Raw genomic sequence first — 17,644 nt, 5'->3', positions numbered from 1 at the left:
TGTCCAATTATGGTGGCTTAGTGGTTAAGGCTTTGAGATACTGATCGGATGGTTGGAGGTTGGGCGCTGCCAAGCTGCCACTGTTGGGCCCTTGAGCAAGGCCCTTAACCCCCTCTGCTCCAGGGGCGCTGTATCATGGCTGACCCTGCACTCTGATCCCAACTTCCTGGATTGCTAGGGTATGCGAAGAAAAGAATTTAACTGTGCTGTAATGTATACATGCCAATAACGAGTCATTATCATTATATTAGAACTAAAATAAAAGTCTGCAACACCCTTTCTGAATCTGAATCCAACCTCTTTTGTATTTTATGATCAGCTTTTGGATCTTCTTAGTCAGTTCACTTGGCCAATATTCACTCAAATCTTCTTGATATACAGTATCTGCTTTAACTATGCCACAAGTTCCTTTTGGAGTTGTCAAGCAAATGTCTTTTCTGATGATTTTGCCTTGTTTTGGATTATTGTCTTGTTTCAGGAACCATGTTTCGCTTAAAATATTTTGTACTATTCATTATGTTTTGTAGTTAAATTGTAGCACAGAGTCTATATTTTCATGGGTAATGAATATTGAGCTAGATCATTGACTAATACTTTAGCAATGTAGGGAAGGTGAGTTGCTTAAGGGAGATGACGCAACACATTACACACTACACAGTCCCTGTTAACGGTTCCACCCAGGTGACAGTATCACATTTTTCCACAATACCTACTCCACAATACCTGGCACTGTTCCACAAACCTAACAATGCAATGGTAAGACACTGGATACACACTGCTCAGTGATACTAGTGCAGCTCAGGTGTTTACAACTGTTACAAAACTGGACTGATTTACCAAACAGTGAGGAGCTACACAATGCCATCTTGAGCAAGGATAATAGGGAAGATGGAAAAGGGAAATGATATGAAAAATGTTGGAAAACATTTACGGTAACTGAATAGTATAAGATCCGATGTAGCCTCTTACTGGAAAGGTTCCAATAATGGACAAATCTAAACCCCCAGGTAGAGCTTAATCGTGAGTAGAGCTAATCTAATACCATGACCAAGCACTTGCTGCTAAAATAATTAAAGATATAAGACAGATACATAGTGATTTTGCTGCAATTATGATGTTTTAATCTTATTAAGTGCTATTATATTAATGTATAGGCCAGGGATCGTCAACTGGTAGACTGCTGTCACGATACAAACCCTACAAAGTATTTCAGTGGAAACTATACATATAAATGAAAAACTTGGCTGTAGTTCATCAAATTAAGTTTTCTAAACATGAGCCACCACAGCTTCTGTAACAGATCCTCTGGTGCAGTTGATCTAATCACATGCATGTAATTATGTATATTATTAAAGATGGACAGCTCATCAGACCAGACTACTAGCTACAGGGCTAATGACATTATGTAAGAAAATGAATAACTATCAAAGACTTTTCATTTTATTTATATAACAGAAAAGTTTGCATTTATTCTCCCCAGTCAAATTCACAATAGATACATTTCATCTGTTCAGACTCTATGGTGCTAGTCGAAAGTGGTAACATTAAGTGCCAGTATGAAGCAAACCATAGCCATTGATGGTTAAGTATTAAAAGGTAACTCTTTCTTTCAGAACATTCCAACTTGTTGTATTGGCCATGACCAATGCCTCTGATTGATTTTCCCTCTTTTCTCAACTTCAAAATGGCTTGCTTTTCTCCCATACACAGCTCTCTGGTCTTCATGTTGGCTTATCCTTTTTTAACAACAAATGCAGTCTTCACAGGTGAAACTAAAGGCCAAACCCAAGAGTAGTTCAGAGCTATTAATTGTTTAAACAAGCAATCTAACAGGACACAACTGGGTAACAAGAAACACCTGTCAGTCACATGTTCCAATATTTTTGCTCACCTACAAATTGGGTGGTCTGATACAAAATGTGCTATGTTCTATGTTGTTTAACACATCTACATATAAATACCAGAAAATAAAAGCTGAATGTCTGAACTCTCTTCTCATATTCATCTTTTGATCTCAAACCCAAATGTCTTCAGTCTAGAGAAAAAAAATTAATTGGCCTTGCCAATTAATGGTAAATGATTCAATAACCCACTTATGTATTACAAATATACCTGAATAGCTGAGACCTGCCCATTCTCAGATATCAATTTAGCTGGAATACATTCCACAGATTCCACCGGATAACAATAAGGCACGATGTGAAACTAAAGTGCAGTTTCTAAGCTAGTGAGAAACTAAAAGAGCTGTAATGCTAACTCTCAGTATCTCAGTGTACAATGAACCCATAATGCTCGAATAAAAATCTCTGACCTTTGGAATGCAGCAATGCACACATCGGACTCTCCTTGCGCAAACAGTCATGGAAGCAACAGGGCAGAAAATGGCCTGGTTAGTATGAATACCTGAGAGTCATTGGGGCACGAGATGCAAATGTAAGGGCTTTTCACTGGATTTGAACTCCCCCTAATTCCCCCTTCTCCTTCCTCCACTCACATCTAATACAGGCAAGGTTAAAAAAAAAAAACAACTTTGCCACTAGTCCAAATCACAGATACTACAGTGAGGGTGTAAACATGTGTCAAAATTTTCATCTAAACCCAAGTAAGAGATTGAGAGTAAGGTGAAATTCCTCAGGTGAAATTCCTGCAAATAACTACCAACGCAATAAGTAAAAATAAAATACAAGCGCGGAAAATGCCTTCATGGTTAAAAAACGTGTGTGTTGTGAAAAGGTGTGTTTTGCAGTAGTTTGCTGTGAATTTAGGTTGGATAATTACAGGCTTGTTGCCTAAAGGATTTTCATAGGCTTCACAGGCCACACACACACACACCAGCGAATCATGCTGACTTTCGGCTTGTGATGCATGCACCACAACAATCTTCCTCTGACAAAGGATGTGTTTAACAATTCCACAACACAGTTTCTCGTGTTCAGACTGGCAAGACAGGGAATGTGATAATGCACCTGTGTATTTGCATGTGTGCCTTTTACCGGGGAGGTAATCAAAAGCATGCTATGTTATCTTGAAGCCTTTTATTGTGCGTCGACACATTCCTTACCTGCACACTGTAAAATCAACACAACAGAAAAACACAGAGCGTACTCTACGTATAAAATAGGTCACAAGTATTGTACAGTGGTGCTTGAAAATTTGTGAACCCTTTAGAATTTAATATATAAGTAGACAAAGAGATCCCAATTAAACAAATAAGACACAAATATTATACTTGGTCATTTATTTTTTGAGGAAAATCCAATATTACTGTCATGATGTGGGTCCATGGAGGCGGTGCAAATAGAGGACATCTTGATTTACTGACAGACATCGGGAACAGATTCAGGGAAACATTCTCAGGGAAACAGGCTCAGGAAAACAAACACGAAGGAAGACACACTAGGAACCGGCATTATCAGAAACATAGGAACTAAAAAATAAACCCTAAGTAGAACTGCTAAATAATCAAAATACAGCACATAAAAACCAATAACAACCATGAACAGCCAAATACAAACATGGCCCGACTAGAATTAATGCTCCAGCAACTGAGGAAGAAAAACAGGCAACTTAAATCGAGCACCAATCAATCAGGAAAATGAAAACACATGAGAATAGTTAAGACATGAAAAGGAAGGAAACAATCGAAGAAGTTCTGCTTTCACCACATTCTGCGACATGACACATACACACAAGCAGTGCACAACTGTTTGACGGCAAACAAGAGAACACGGCTGCATCCAAAACCGCGTACTTACCTACAATATAGTAGGCGAAATACATCTATTTTGGCTACTATATAGTAGGTAAGTATGCGGTTTCGGACGCAGCCAGTGGCTACAAGCAGTTGTCAATTTGTATGTATAGGATGATAAATAATTAACTGCACTTGAAGCTTTTGTAAAATAAAAAATAAAACATTTTGAAACATTTTGGACTATGCATAGTATATGTGATTGTGGTGGTGGGGGCATGGTCGAACATCAGTTGTGGATGGAGAGGTAGCGGGTCGAACCGGCAGGTAAAGCATGATTCTGACATGTGTTGGATTATCCTGAGTTTACTTGTGTGTCTGTTTGTGCTTTCAGTGCTTCCTGTAAAAAATGAGAGAGAGAGAGAGAGAGAGAGACGACCAGACGTGTGTGTGTGTCGTTGAATGAGTCAGCTGAAAAGCGAAAGTAAAAATAGAGAGAATAAATTGTTTTTTTAGTTATCCACGGCCTCCCGCCTCCTCATGCCCGACCCAACCCAGATGTGTTACAGCAATATATTAATAACAACAAAACAGTCAAGTCACATGATTACATTTTCTTTTCAACACTATTCAAAATAACAAATGGCAGTCGTGGAATTAGCGTCTAATAAAACGGTCCTTCAAAACAAAAACGTTAAACTGCAGTTTGCCATATACATGATCATTTACAAACCAATATTAAAATAACAAAAAACATAATTTCCCATGCTAGTTTGTTTCTCTTTTCTGCGATTTTTTATGCCAAAGAAGCATTCTGCTGCCGAAATGAAATCAGATGTGTCCAGTGTTTCTCTGCAGCTTGAGATGCGCATCAACCTGGTTTTAATACAACCTTCTTACGGTGTGTTCGTCTAACATATGTCTGCTTCGTGTTAATCTTTTTACCGGACATTGTGTCTGACAGTTTTTATTTTATCTGACATTTAGTATTTTTAATGGTCAAAAACCGGTATTTACCGGCTAACGGAAACTCTGCTCTATACTCATAACTACATGCATACACACACAGTTACAGCTACATGGTCTTGTCCAGGAGCACCTGTCTGATTGCAGGCCAAAGGCGCACAAACAACAAATTATCCCATTATCCCATTAAAGTAACAGCAGATAAAGAAGCCTTGCATCTGGACAAAGCAGCACTATGGCAAGTATGCAGGCAAATTAAGGAAAATGATATTCATTACAACAAACATTCCAGGTGTCAGAATATCAATAACTGCTTCCAAACAGCCCTTTCTTTATTTGCGGAATGCTGTACTGAGCATGAAGAGGGCTAGTCCTCACATGCACTGGGTTGTGCTATAGGATGTCAACAGAGGCCCTGACCATCAGGTTAAAACAAATGGATTGTGCCCACAGAGAATAAAGTGTTTAGCATTGCCGCCTCACATCCCTAGGGTCCCGGGTTCGAGATTGTTTTACTGTCTAGTTATGCACGTTCTCTCCATGTCCAGGTGTGTTTCCTCTGCATTTTCTGGTTTCCTCCCACTGCCCAAAAAAAGTTGCCTAAGCTATATTCCCCCATGTATGAATATGTGTGTGCATGGAGCCCTGTGATGGTCTGTCAACCCATCCAGGGTGTATTCCTGCTCTAAATCCACTGCAACCCCGACCAGGATGAAGTGGTTACTGAAGTGGTAAATGAATGAATGCATATCACTGAAGGCGGGCTTAGTTGTTAGCATGTTTTCCTCCTGCCTCTGAGGTTCTGGGTTTGAATCCCGCCTCCGCCCTTTGTGTGCGAAGCTTGCATGTTCTCCCTGTGCTTTGGGGGTTTCCTCCGGGTACTCCAGTTTCCTCCCCCAGCCTTTAGGCTGATTGCCATTCACAAATTGTCTGTAGTGTGTGAATGGGTGTGTGAATGTGTGTGTGATTGTGCCTTGCGGCGGGACCCTGTCCAAGGTGTCCCCTGCCTTGTGCTCTAACTTCCCTGGGATAGGCTACAGGCTTCCCCATGACCCTGTGTATGATAATCGATATGGAAAATGGATGGATGAATATCAATGAAATTAATACAATACAATACAAACTAATACAAACTTCTTAATGCACCTAAGCAGTGTGGCCTAAAATTTAATAGGAGACCACAAATCAGAACATCTGATATAGCGGTAACCCTGCTTAATTGATTTGACTCTTAACAGACCCACAGGAAAACAGGAAAGCACACAAACGTACACACGCGCACACACACACACACACACACACACACACCCTCAGACTCTCTTGGATGACCTTCCTTGGACAAACATTAATATGTTCAGAGTGTTCTTCCTGACTCAGGCTGGTGCAGGTGAAAGGAAGTGAGCACACACTCATGAGTTCCAGATAATAAGCTGCTGCCAGTGTCATGGCAAGCCTTTGGGTAAGGACTATCACAAGACCCTGTAATCAATCTCCATTAGGATTACAAGCAAATTCCTGAGAAAACAATGGATAACCTAAGAAATGCAAAAGAAAAACATTCACATCATGGGGGAAGATTTTTCTAACCAAGCCATCTTTCATCTCCCTTGTGTTTTAATATTTTAATTAAAACGCAAAGTCGTAAAGTAGATGCTTTTGGTTTTATTCCAGACTGCTTAAATTATCCTAGACCTTTATTATGAAGAATAAAACCGGAAGGATTTATAATGGAGCCTCTTGTTATCACTGTGTAGACAGTGTGAATCAGATGTAATGACACATGAGATATAAAAAGTACAGAGAAGAAGAGAAAAAGGTGAAATTATATATCATACTGTTTCCAAATACTTGCTTATATATTACTTTCTATTACCTTCTATTATAAAACCACAGGAGAAATAACCAGGTGATAAAGAGCAACAACAAAACAGGTGGTTCTGGAAGACGGGAAGTAGTGATCATACAGTAGATCATTGCTGGTAATTAATATTTTATTTATTGTTACTAAGTATTAGGTCAAGTGATCAGGACTTGAAATTAACTTTGTAGTTCACCTGCTTCAATGGTTAGTTGTTATCCAAATTCCAAATACAATTCATTACTCTGCCTTTGTGTAGGCATATAAGCGTGTGCAATTTAATGGCATGCTGAATTTATAAAACACACGACAGCCTAATGTCAAATGATATCAAATGAAAATGATGTGTTTGTTACAGTGTACTATTCATTTCTGGGATGCTAACGGTTCTGTCACTATATGACTCATCTTTACACACCATCAATGAGTTATGAGTTGCTACATTTGGCCTACTGAGGTGAAAATAGATAAAGCGTGTAATCCACTGGGAAAACGAACAAGCTAAATGACGAAAATACACAATGAAAGGAGATATACTACAAAAGATACTTTTCATCATTACATTTTTCATTCTTCACCAGTAACCAGGTTCCTGATCAGGGTTATGGGGGATCCAGAGCTTATCTTGGTAGCACTAGGTGCAAGATCGGAGAAGACACCCTGAATGGCATAGCCAGTCCAACACGGGGTAACATGTACAAACACACTCACATCTATGGGCAATTTAGCGTAACTAATCCACCTACTGACATGTATTTGGACAATGGGATAAAACTGGAAAAACCCTACATGAACATGTAAAAACCCTACGCGAACATGTGAAACTCCACACAGATAGTAACTTGTGCTTAGAATCGAACCCAGGACCCCGGAGCTATGAGGCAGATGAACAGCACTGTAAGACTACCCATTAAGCCATCCATTTTCATACCACTTATCCTGCACAGGGTTGTGGAGGAGCCTGGAGCTTATCCCAGGGGACTCAGGGCACAGCCTGGACAGAGTTCCAACCCATCACAGAGCACAATCACACCACATACACACACTATGGAGAATTTAGATATGACAATCAGCCTACAATGCATGTCTTTGAACTGGGGGATGAAACTAGAGTACCTGAAGGAAACCCCCAAACCACAGGGAGAACATGCAAACTCCACACACACACAGAGCAGAGGCGGGATTCGAAATCCCCAGCCCCGGAGGGAAAATGTGCTAACCACTAAGCCACCAGACTACCCATTAATATGGTTGGTAAATCAACCAATCTGGCCCTGAGTTAGCCAAATTTTGTTCATGTTTGGTAGGTGCCAATATTTAAGCCCAGCAGGTTACTCTAAATATAGAGAATGACTACTACAAGGATAGATTTAACCTTGACTCAAAACTACCACTGCTTGCCTTATGAAGACAAGACACTTTGCATGTGTGTGTGGGGGAAAAAATTCACCTTTTAAATAATAATTTTGTTTTTTCAGGGCTTCTTAAACTTTTTGTAGCCAGGGACCCCTTTAACTGTAAATTCTACAGATCCCCTCAGTACATATTTATTTTATGAACATCATTTAAATGTGTACAATCATATTTTGTCTATTTATTAGAAACATAGAGCTATCAACCTTACATCAACTGAAACATTACGTCCAAGTTGATATTATTCGTAGGCCTAATTGCTATTGAGTTATTGAGGTTTGGATAAAACACATTCAATTCAAGTGCTCAGTCAAACAGTCTAATAGCTATAAAAACTCAATAATAACTTAAACTTTGATAATGATGGATTTTGATTATTGCTGGTATGAAACACTGGAAGCCTAAATTCAAGTTCAGAGCTTGTGGTCTCTTGGCATTCTCTTTATAATATCTTTAAGGCAGTGATACTCTAGCGTCTATGAACCATCCCTCCATTTTCTGTACCGCTTATTCTACATAGGGTCACAGAAATCCTGGAGCCTATCCCAGGGGCCTATCCTCACACACTTATTCACACACTACAGACAATTGAGAAATGCCAATCAGTCCATTTCTTTGGATGGGGGAGGAAACCTGAGTACCCGGAGGAAACCCACGAAGCACGGGGAGAATATGCAAACTCCATACGTGGAAAGCAGAGGTGGGAATCGAGCCCCCAACCCTGGAAGTATATGGCAAACGTACTAAAGACTAAGCCAAAGTTCCCCCCTTGTATCTATTTTATTTGAATCCTTTTTCTCTCATGAAAAGAAGTTTTGACTGCCCCTCCTCATTCCCTCCCAACTGCCCCCACGTCCTTTACACTATTTTATCTTCTTGCTCCTTACAGTATGTCACGTCCCGTTGTGTTCCTTTTGCTCAGTAAAAGCAGGTTGTTTGTTATTATCTACAGTGTTGCTTAAAAATCTGTAACACCATAGACTTCTAATGAAAGTAGCTGCTTTTTACACTGCAGGTCCAGAGGGTTAAGCTGATTCTAACCCCAAGCAAACTCCTGCTATGTTTGGGAAAGAAGAGATTACTGTGACGGCACATGGGGACATAAATAGGGAAGGGAGACTACGTTGGCCCATAATTGCAGAACACGTTAACAAAACAAAAATACTATGGCAAATTAAAAAGCCGTATGTGAACATGATCCAGAAACGCAGCCATCTTCTCTGGGCCAAAGCTCATTTAAAATGGACTGAGGCAAAGTGGAAAAGTGTTCTGTGGTCAGATGAATCAAAATTTTAAATTCTTCTTGGAAACCATGGATGCCAGGTCATCTAAACTGAAGTGGACTAAAGAGGAGAGGGCCGTCCGGCTTTTTATCAGCGCTCATTTCAAAAGCCTGCATCTCTGATGGTATGGGTGTGCATTTGTGCCTATGGAATGGGCAGCTTGCACATCTGGAAACGCACCATCAATGTTGAAAAGTATATACAGGTTTTAGAGCAACATATGCTTCCATCCAGATTCTATCCCATCTTTACTTCTAAGATACACTTTTTATACCCAATCATGTTACTGACCTGTTGCCAATTAACCTAATTAGTTGCAAAATGTTCCTCCAGCTGTTTCTTTTTAGTAACACTTACTTTTCCAGCCTTTTGTTGCCTCCGTCCCAACTTTTTTGAGACCTGTTGTGGCCACCAAATTCAAAATTACCTTATTTTTTTCTTAAAATGGTACATATACTAATTTATTATGTTTTCTGTGTTCTCTTGTGAATAACATATGGGTTTATAAGATTTGCAGATCATTGCATTCTGTTTTTATTTACATTTTACACAGCGTCCCAACTTTTTGGAATTGTGGTTGTACATTAGACACAACAGAGATATGTTTTACAAAGATATATGTGGGAGAAAAAACTGTAATCTATGAATCGAGTGCTTATTAAGATTGCATGTGTTGTAAAACATCAAAGACTTAAGCAAGAGCCATGACATCATAAAACTAGTGAGTGCTTGCCCTAACATTAGAAAGATACCTATGTATAGTGTTATGAGAACATTTCAGTGTTTGACACAGCAAAAGTCTATTCACTTAAACAAACTCTGAGAGAATATATTCACAATAGTGCTTGCATGTGGACTGTTTTACTTCTGTAACTACACACCTTTCATCATCCAGCAAAGAGTAAGAGAGAGAGAGAGAGAAAGAGAGAGATAGAGACACACACACACAATTGTCCTGATTGCTTTTCATACGAGAACATGCTGCCTTTGTGTCGGGAGCAGAGCAAATTGAGGCGGCGACATTACAGAGAGCAGAAAGGTGAGAGGCAGGTTGTGTTTGCCAGTTCTGTTAACTGCCTGGGCTGTTCTGTGTTTGAAAAAGGCTCTCACACGACAGACAGTCAAGGTGATCTGGCTTGGAGGGAAGTGGATAGGTCTCAGCGTGTATGAACCTTTTCTTTTCATAAGCAGCTTATGTTCCTCTCAGTTCACAGGAGAGTCGCATTCGGAAAATCGTTGCAGCATTGTCATCCGCAATCAGTCCTCTTAAGCTGTGGTTAAACTTTTGGTAGTGAAGCCATCATCATATTACATGTTGTACACAAATCTACAACTCACCTAGAACGAGGAGACCCAGACATCTGGCCATGATGGCTGTCACGCAAACAGAGCAGACACCTATCCAGAGGCCTGAAATGAAACGAAAGGATATTATAAAAGAAAATTTATATATGTATACTGTAAAATATGTCAGTCCCTCCAGGATTTTGTGATTGCAGAAATTCAAGCAATATCAGGCAAACTGCACAATATTCAGTGGAGCTTGCACTTTTTCAAAATTACCACAGATTTTCCTCAGATTTGGGCCAAGAAACATCATGTGACATCACCACAACGCGCATTCAGTCAAAGCCCTCTTCGATTCATATGTTTCAAACATGAGTACAGTTAAAAAGACTCATTTACCAACAAACAACACTGCGAAATACCGTACAAAACTATTTTGTGCAATTGCGATTTCGCCAATTCAAGTAGTTTTCTGCAAAAAAGCAGAAAACTCAAAAAAGCTTCGCACATTTTGGCCACAACAATCACAAAAAAAAGTCAGCGAAAGATAACAGTGAACTCCTCCCTAGAGCATGTTACAGCATTTCTGTTTCTAAGTAACCTAAAACACCACTTTGTGTCTGTAACACGATCAATATAGCATTAACCTTCTATTTAAAGCAACCATCCTCACAGTTTTTGAATTAATTGGGAACATCTGTGCTCGTTTAACAAACAGAATACAAATGCATTTATTCGTAAAATTTGCAGGAGCTTTCACACAAAAAATATGGTATTCCTGAAAAGGCTGGAGTCTCCTGAGTTTGAATTTGAGGAGGTGAACTAATGTGGCCCTCAACTGATGGGCTTGAAATCATATAACTGGCCTGAGATACTGCAATTTCCTATACACATTAACTTGAATTCCGTTATTTATTTCAATTACACACACAAAAGTTTGTGAAATCCGTCATTTCATATTACGGTTTAGAAAGAAAGTAATCCAATAAAATCCATAAATGAAGACTAACAACACTAGCTATTAAATTAATAGAAAAGAAATGGCACCCTCTAAAAGATGGAAAATTTGTCTGTGTTTACGACAGACGAAGTGCTGCACTAGCTGAACTGCTTTCCTGGAACATGCAGTGCACAACATGCTTAGGAGGCGCCCTTTCATTCATTCTGCATCATTTCGTCTGTGAGCATTGCCTTTTATGCATGTCACTAAATCAAAATCAGCTGTGCCATGAATGCGCTGGCTAATTAATGCATGACTGGCATTTATCAACATGCACACTTCAGTATGAAACAATGACCAAACCTGCTTGTTTGGCTTACAAACATTTTTACACACAACATTGCTACAAGATTGATAAAGCAAGCCCATTATTTGTTGTTAAAAAAAAAAAAAAAAAAATGTATATATATATATATATATATTTTATGTAATGCTCATTTGCTTTAAAGTTTTTAAAATGGCCCCAGACTGACATTTAATAAGGCAGAACTGGGAGCAGTTCAGGCATATCAGTTGCGTCAGTTGTAAACATTGTAACTACCATTGGCTTTGCACTAACACTAAAAGAACACTCTCTAAGCACACGATTTGTGTACACATCATTACCACTCTTTGAATACAAGAACATTTTTGTTACACTAATCCATTAATGACAAAAGAAGAAGCAGAAATGAAAGAAGGCCATGACGGTGGTCTTGCTGCGAGGCAAGCATGCTGTGAGGTCGTGCGATGAAAAGCCGGGCTCTCCAGAGGAGCACCGCCAGCTCCCAAACAGCACTGCTGCAGCCTCTTCATCCTAATGGATGAGTGTGCTCCTCTATACAATAACACCTCCAACATTTCCCACACTATTAACAGCAACAGTAGTCCTAGCTAACCACAGCACTAACACACATCTGTTAACACAATTGTATGAGTTTCACTTTGATGATGATGATGGATTAATCCTAATGTAGAAAGAAACAAAACAGTTCACTAGAAAACCAAGAGGAACTTTGCCAATGATTGGGGTCAATTGTCCAAAACAGAGATACCATAACATCTGCACTTCACATTGGAAACTAAAAGATAATTACAGTTTTCATGATCAAAAATCATCTTATATTTTATTAGACACCATGTTCAGAACAAAAATGCATTTTATACTCATATAGTAAAAATATACCATTTCTAGCAAAAACAGAAAGACAAAAAAATAACGATTTTTGAGATTTTACAGAACGACCAGCTATAGGAATTATGGCACAGAGTCAAAACTATCTGGATATGTGGGACAGTGTACCTGCAGTGCCGAACTGAGCATCTGCATATGTGTAGTCTAGCAAAAGCAGCACACTGGCTCATTATCTAAAGAATCAGATAGAGAAAAGTTATACTACTCACGCAAGGCAATGTGAAAAATATCCCTCTGCACAGAGGAGACCTTCTCTCGCGCGGAAATTTCACTTCAGTGTGTGTGGTTAGATGGAAAGGGACAGAGGAAGAAAGAGTGGGTGCGTGAATAACGGGAACCACAACTGGCTTTTGAGGTGTAAAAACTGAACGGTCACCAATGACCAATCAGGAAGGCTGGAGTCATGACCCCCCTGCCTTTCCCCATGTCACTGCAGCAATGGGCTGATTGGAGAGTGATTCTTATTCAAATGTGCCTGTCAGTTTGAAAAAAAAAAAGATCCTGTTGAAAAAGGGCGAGCTGGTCTCTAGGCAGAGGGAATGCACTTGTCTATTATTTGGCCACGGTTCAGGCTGGTTAGGGGTGAAGCAGGGAGGGAAACATTGCCATGGTCTTCCCCAGGACCCCATGGCCACTCTTTCCTCCAAATAATAGTGGAGATGACATGACGGTCATGTACAAATGTTTGATAGTATAAAAACAATGAACCAATTACATTCATCATTATGTGCAATTGGAAGTTTAACGTAATTCTATAAAAGATCCTAAAGTGAATCATCCACAAAGTCTATATGCTAATATGGATTTAAATGCTTTTTAAAAATAATATTTTGACAACTGTATTTTGACAATGTTTTGACAAAGAAAACATGACTGAATAACTGAGCAATCGTTTTATTCAATGGTTCATTAATAATAATAAAAAAAACAACAACTCTACAGATGCACTGGCTACAGATGCACTGTCTTTGATTAAAAAGTTGATAGCATAGCCTGGGGGTGAGCAATATGACAAAAATATCATATCAACGTGACTTGTATCACAAGAATAGGTCTCCTAGCAAGCTGCCAGCAATACGGTAGTGTTGTGTTTAAAAAAAAACAACTGTATTTACAAAAATAACTTTATTTCAAATTATTTCAAATATGTTTAAATAAATGTACTTTTACTTTTGAGATGCTAGTATATACTGTGTATATGTGTGTGTATGTGTGTGTGTGTGTGTGTGTGTGTGTGTGTGTACCTCTACACACTAATATTATACCAAAAGTCCTATGATAGATGACCCCATGCACATGAACTGTCCCTCCAAAACTGAATAGCTCCCTCACGCAACACTTGGTTAATGAGAAAACTCTGAAATTTTTCCCAAACATTGCCCTGGTTTCAGCTCAATAAAACACTTCAGATCATGCATAAGCCCGTGGTCTCCAAGACATATTACACCTTACAAATGCAGTACTGCCTCATTCTGACTCTGAAATTCAGTGTGTGATATCAACTTCCTCTGCCACTATGAGCAACACACAGTGTGTCAGAGTGATAAGGAAGACTGCAGCCTTCAACTGCATACCATTTTCAATTTATTCAATTACCTCAAGTATTGAACACACATGCAGAGAAAGAGAGCATGTGTGTAAGAGAGAGAGAGAGAGAGAGAGAGAGCGAGAGAGAGATCAAAAAAGGAAAAAAAACATTTTTTTTCATTGGGGATGTAACACAAGGCCACTATCTGTATCTGTTCAATTCTTCAAATATTATTTAAATTAAATATGATTTGAACCCAAAGTGGGCAAGGCCTAAACCTTTTTCCTTTTTTAAATTAAATATAAACCTTACTACTATGCCCCTGAAAACACTGCAAAGAGCTAGAAAAGAGGTAGAAATGCCACAACTGTCAGCATACTTCATACCTTCATACAGGCTTCACTGAGCGATGTGGGCAGGACTGTTTTAATCCCACTCACACAGTTATTATTTTTATTTATACCTGCCCACAATATTTTCTAATGAATTCAGTTGGTTCTATTTCCAAATATAAACTAGTAGCCCAATTTAAACCAACGTAACCCTAACCAAGCAGTTACTAAGAACCGCCATTTTACAGTAACGCCAGGATTTTGTGCTTTTGCAATCGCAGAAATGAACACAAAATCAACCAACTCCGCAATATTCAGAGGAGCTTGCTATTTTTCAAAATTACCGTGGATTTTCTGCAGTTTTGGGCCAAGAGAGTCATGTGACATCATCACAACACACACAACGCGCATTCAGCCAAAGCCCTCTTCGATTCATGTGCGTCATGTGCAAAACAATGTCGTGCACTTGCGATTTCGCCGATTCATAGTTTTGTGCAAAAAAAGCACAAAAAAACTCTGAATTTTTTTTTAAAAGCTTCAGCAAAATCAAGAATTTTTTGGCCACAACAATAAAAAAAACTCTGCGAAATCCTGTACAGACTAATTTTAATTTTATGCCCGCACGAATGTAAAAAGCTTCCAATGATGCAACTTTTAGACTTTTGTTGTTTGTGGGATCCCTGTCCTGATGAACTAGATGCCCTGTGTAACTTTCTGGGGGAAAAAAGAAGTATAGTGTGCCTCTTGTTCGTATCTGTATTTGTATCTGGTTAGAACACATTATCACTTCAACCCAAATAATGTATTTGCACTCTGTTACATCCCCAATCTGCATGCATCCATGCAGATATCTAACTTTTTAGTAGATCTTTCTTTCTAAATGACTTATCACACCATGTTTGAGGGCATATGGGCATTCAAGGGGTATTTAAAGGGCATTCAGAGATTAATGAAACTTTTTTTTGAATGAATGCATTATAATAAAATAATTAATAGATATGTGTGTGTTTGCGTAACATAATGAAACATCTCACTGATCTCATTACAAGGCTATTTTTATATCTAGTTATCCCCTTTTGATACTTGCTGGTACATAACTTTCCTATTAGCATCCCTGTAGTCAAAAAAACACAATAAAACACAATAATAATCCAGCCTTCTAACCATATGCCACATTGTCACACACTATTACTTTTGCCTATTTACTGCTATGACAAGAAAGCACATAATGTGCTACAATTCTAGCTTTTGTGTTGTATAATTTCACACAAGCCACTATTAGCACAGAATATCAGGGAATTGTCTCCAACCTATACAATAAATGAATATGCCCTGTGTCATGGTGGTGCTCTTTCTAGTGCACCTAGACCTCTTAGGTAATAACAAAATGTCTGTATTGTTTGTAGAAAGCAGTGTTTTAGACAGTGTTATGGGGACGTGCAGAATGTGAACTAACAACAGAAAGGATTGGACTCAGGAAATAGCACAATGGATGTTTATTCATGTCTCTGATTGTCCCTGAGCTCTTGATTAGATGTGCCTGCGCTCTGTAACCTCCAGACTAGATATCACAAATTCTAGGACAATTTTTAAATAAATAATAAATAAACAAATAAAAGGAATTTTGTTTATGGAATTGGAAAATTCTTATATAAAACGTGCTTTTGTGCTCTGCATTGCAGTCTCTGTAGTGCCGTATCTATACATGGATATAATAATAGGTGACAAGACACAAAGAAATAATCATTTTCACCACATTTGTTGTGTTTTACTTCCAGAGAACATGACCAAACAGCAGTCAAGACCAAACTTTCCACCACCTTACTTCCTGGCTCAACTGCTTTACTTAGAATCCACAATTCAACCCACTGCACTGGGCTGGAGATAACATGCTCTGGTGTGTTTAGCAATATTTTCTGCAGGTGTGTATGGATATAATGATTCACCTGGTAAACAATACGGTCTGAGTCTCTTTTTCATGCTGAGTGGTTCTCATTTCAGGATCTCAGCAACGCAATTGCAATCCAATTGGGTTGCCAGTATCAGCTTATTATACATGACTACAAACTAGTAGACGTCCATTAGGATTCCAGTGCAATTGGTATGATGACTAGTCTACGATTTTGCTTGATGTTCAATTTTGAACTTTTTTTTTTTTTTTTAAAGCTGTCTGCTCTAATAGATTTAAATGAAAGACACATGCATTCTTAGGAGGTATATTACATGGAATTTTTGGAAAAGTGACGAGTGATGTTCTGGAACACTGTAATTCCATGCATTCCCTACAAAATGCCTTAGACTCAGAGTATAGTACTCACTGAATACAGTTCTGACAGCATGTCAGTCCCAATCAGCCATGCTGAACCTGTCTATAGACTATATATATATGTTTTCTAGAACGTTTATGTTTTTGCTGATATAAAAATACTCTTTTCATAATGTAAAAGAGCATTGCCAAGATATAACACCTTGGAAAGAAGAACAAAAAAATACATTCATTCATTCTACTTTAGTAACCATGTTTTGCTGGCCAGAGGCCATCCAGGGAGAAATGGCGCTAGGCAGGAAGTGGGGAATATGTGAATACCTAAACAAAGCCTAATTCTTCTAATTGTCATATCCTCTAATATTATATTCTGTAGTGTTTTTTGAACTCTCCTTTTTTACTGTTTGTAATTAAGTGCCACTGTAAATTAAGACTTAAGATCTGACTTACATCAAAATTTACATCAGTTAAGAATGAGATAAATCATAGATCAGTAGAGAGACCTCAGAATGGCTTATTCCAAACTGTCTTTTTGTTTGCTAGTTCAAATCACATGCCATATTGTCCACAGAGGAAAACAACACCCGGTAAATAGATGGCAGACAGGATATTTTGACAACTTTTTCTTTAAATGGGTGTACATACTTCCTGGTTATTAAATAGATACATCCTACATGCAATTACACCCTTTCCAAAGAACATGAACATATTGAACACACTCTCTAGTGATTGTGTGTGTGTGTGTGTGTGTTTGATAAAGCAGCTAACGACACTATAAGCTACTTAGAAAAAGTAGCTAACTACATGGATGCAACTTTGTAACACTGAGGAAAATGAACTGGGGCA

At 38.6% G+C, this 17,644-nt stretch overlaps 1 protein-coding gene across 1 annotated transcript in view; it reads right to left on the bottom strand.

Moving 5' to 3' along the window:
- lamb2l (laminin, beta 2-like) overlaps positions 1–17,644 on the bottom strand; it is a 52,632-nt gene that overhangs the window by 33,161 nt on the left and 1,827 nt on the right. The window contains exon 2 of the mRNA XM_053643197.1: positions 10,550–10,621. Within this exon, the coding sequence (XP_053499172.1) occupies positions 10,550–10,580 (31 nt within the window). The 5' untranslated portion in view covers positions 10,581–10,621. The remainder of the gene's footprint in view (positions 1–10,549; positions 10,622–17,644) is intronic.

This window comes from Ictalurus furcatus, chromosome 15 (assembly GCF_023375685.1).
Source record: "Ictalurus furcatus strain D&B chromosome 15, Billie_1.0, whole genome shotgun sequence".
Lineage (NCBI taxonomy): Eukaryota > Metazoa > Chordata > Actinopteri > Siluriformes > Ictaluridae > Ictalurus > Ictalurus furcatus.
Note: the sequence above shows the minus strand (reverse complement) of the source record. Positions and strands in the feature narration are given on the sequence as shown.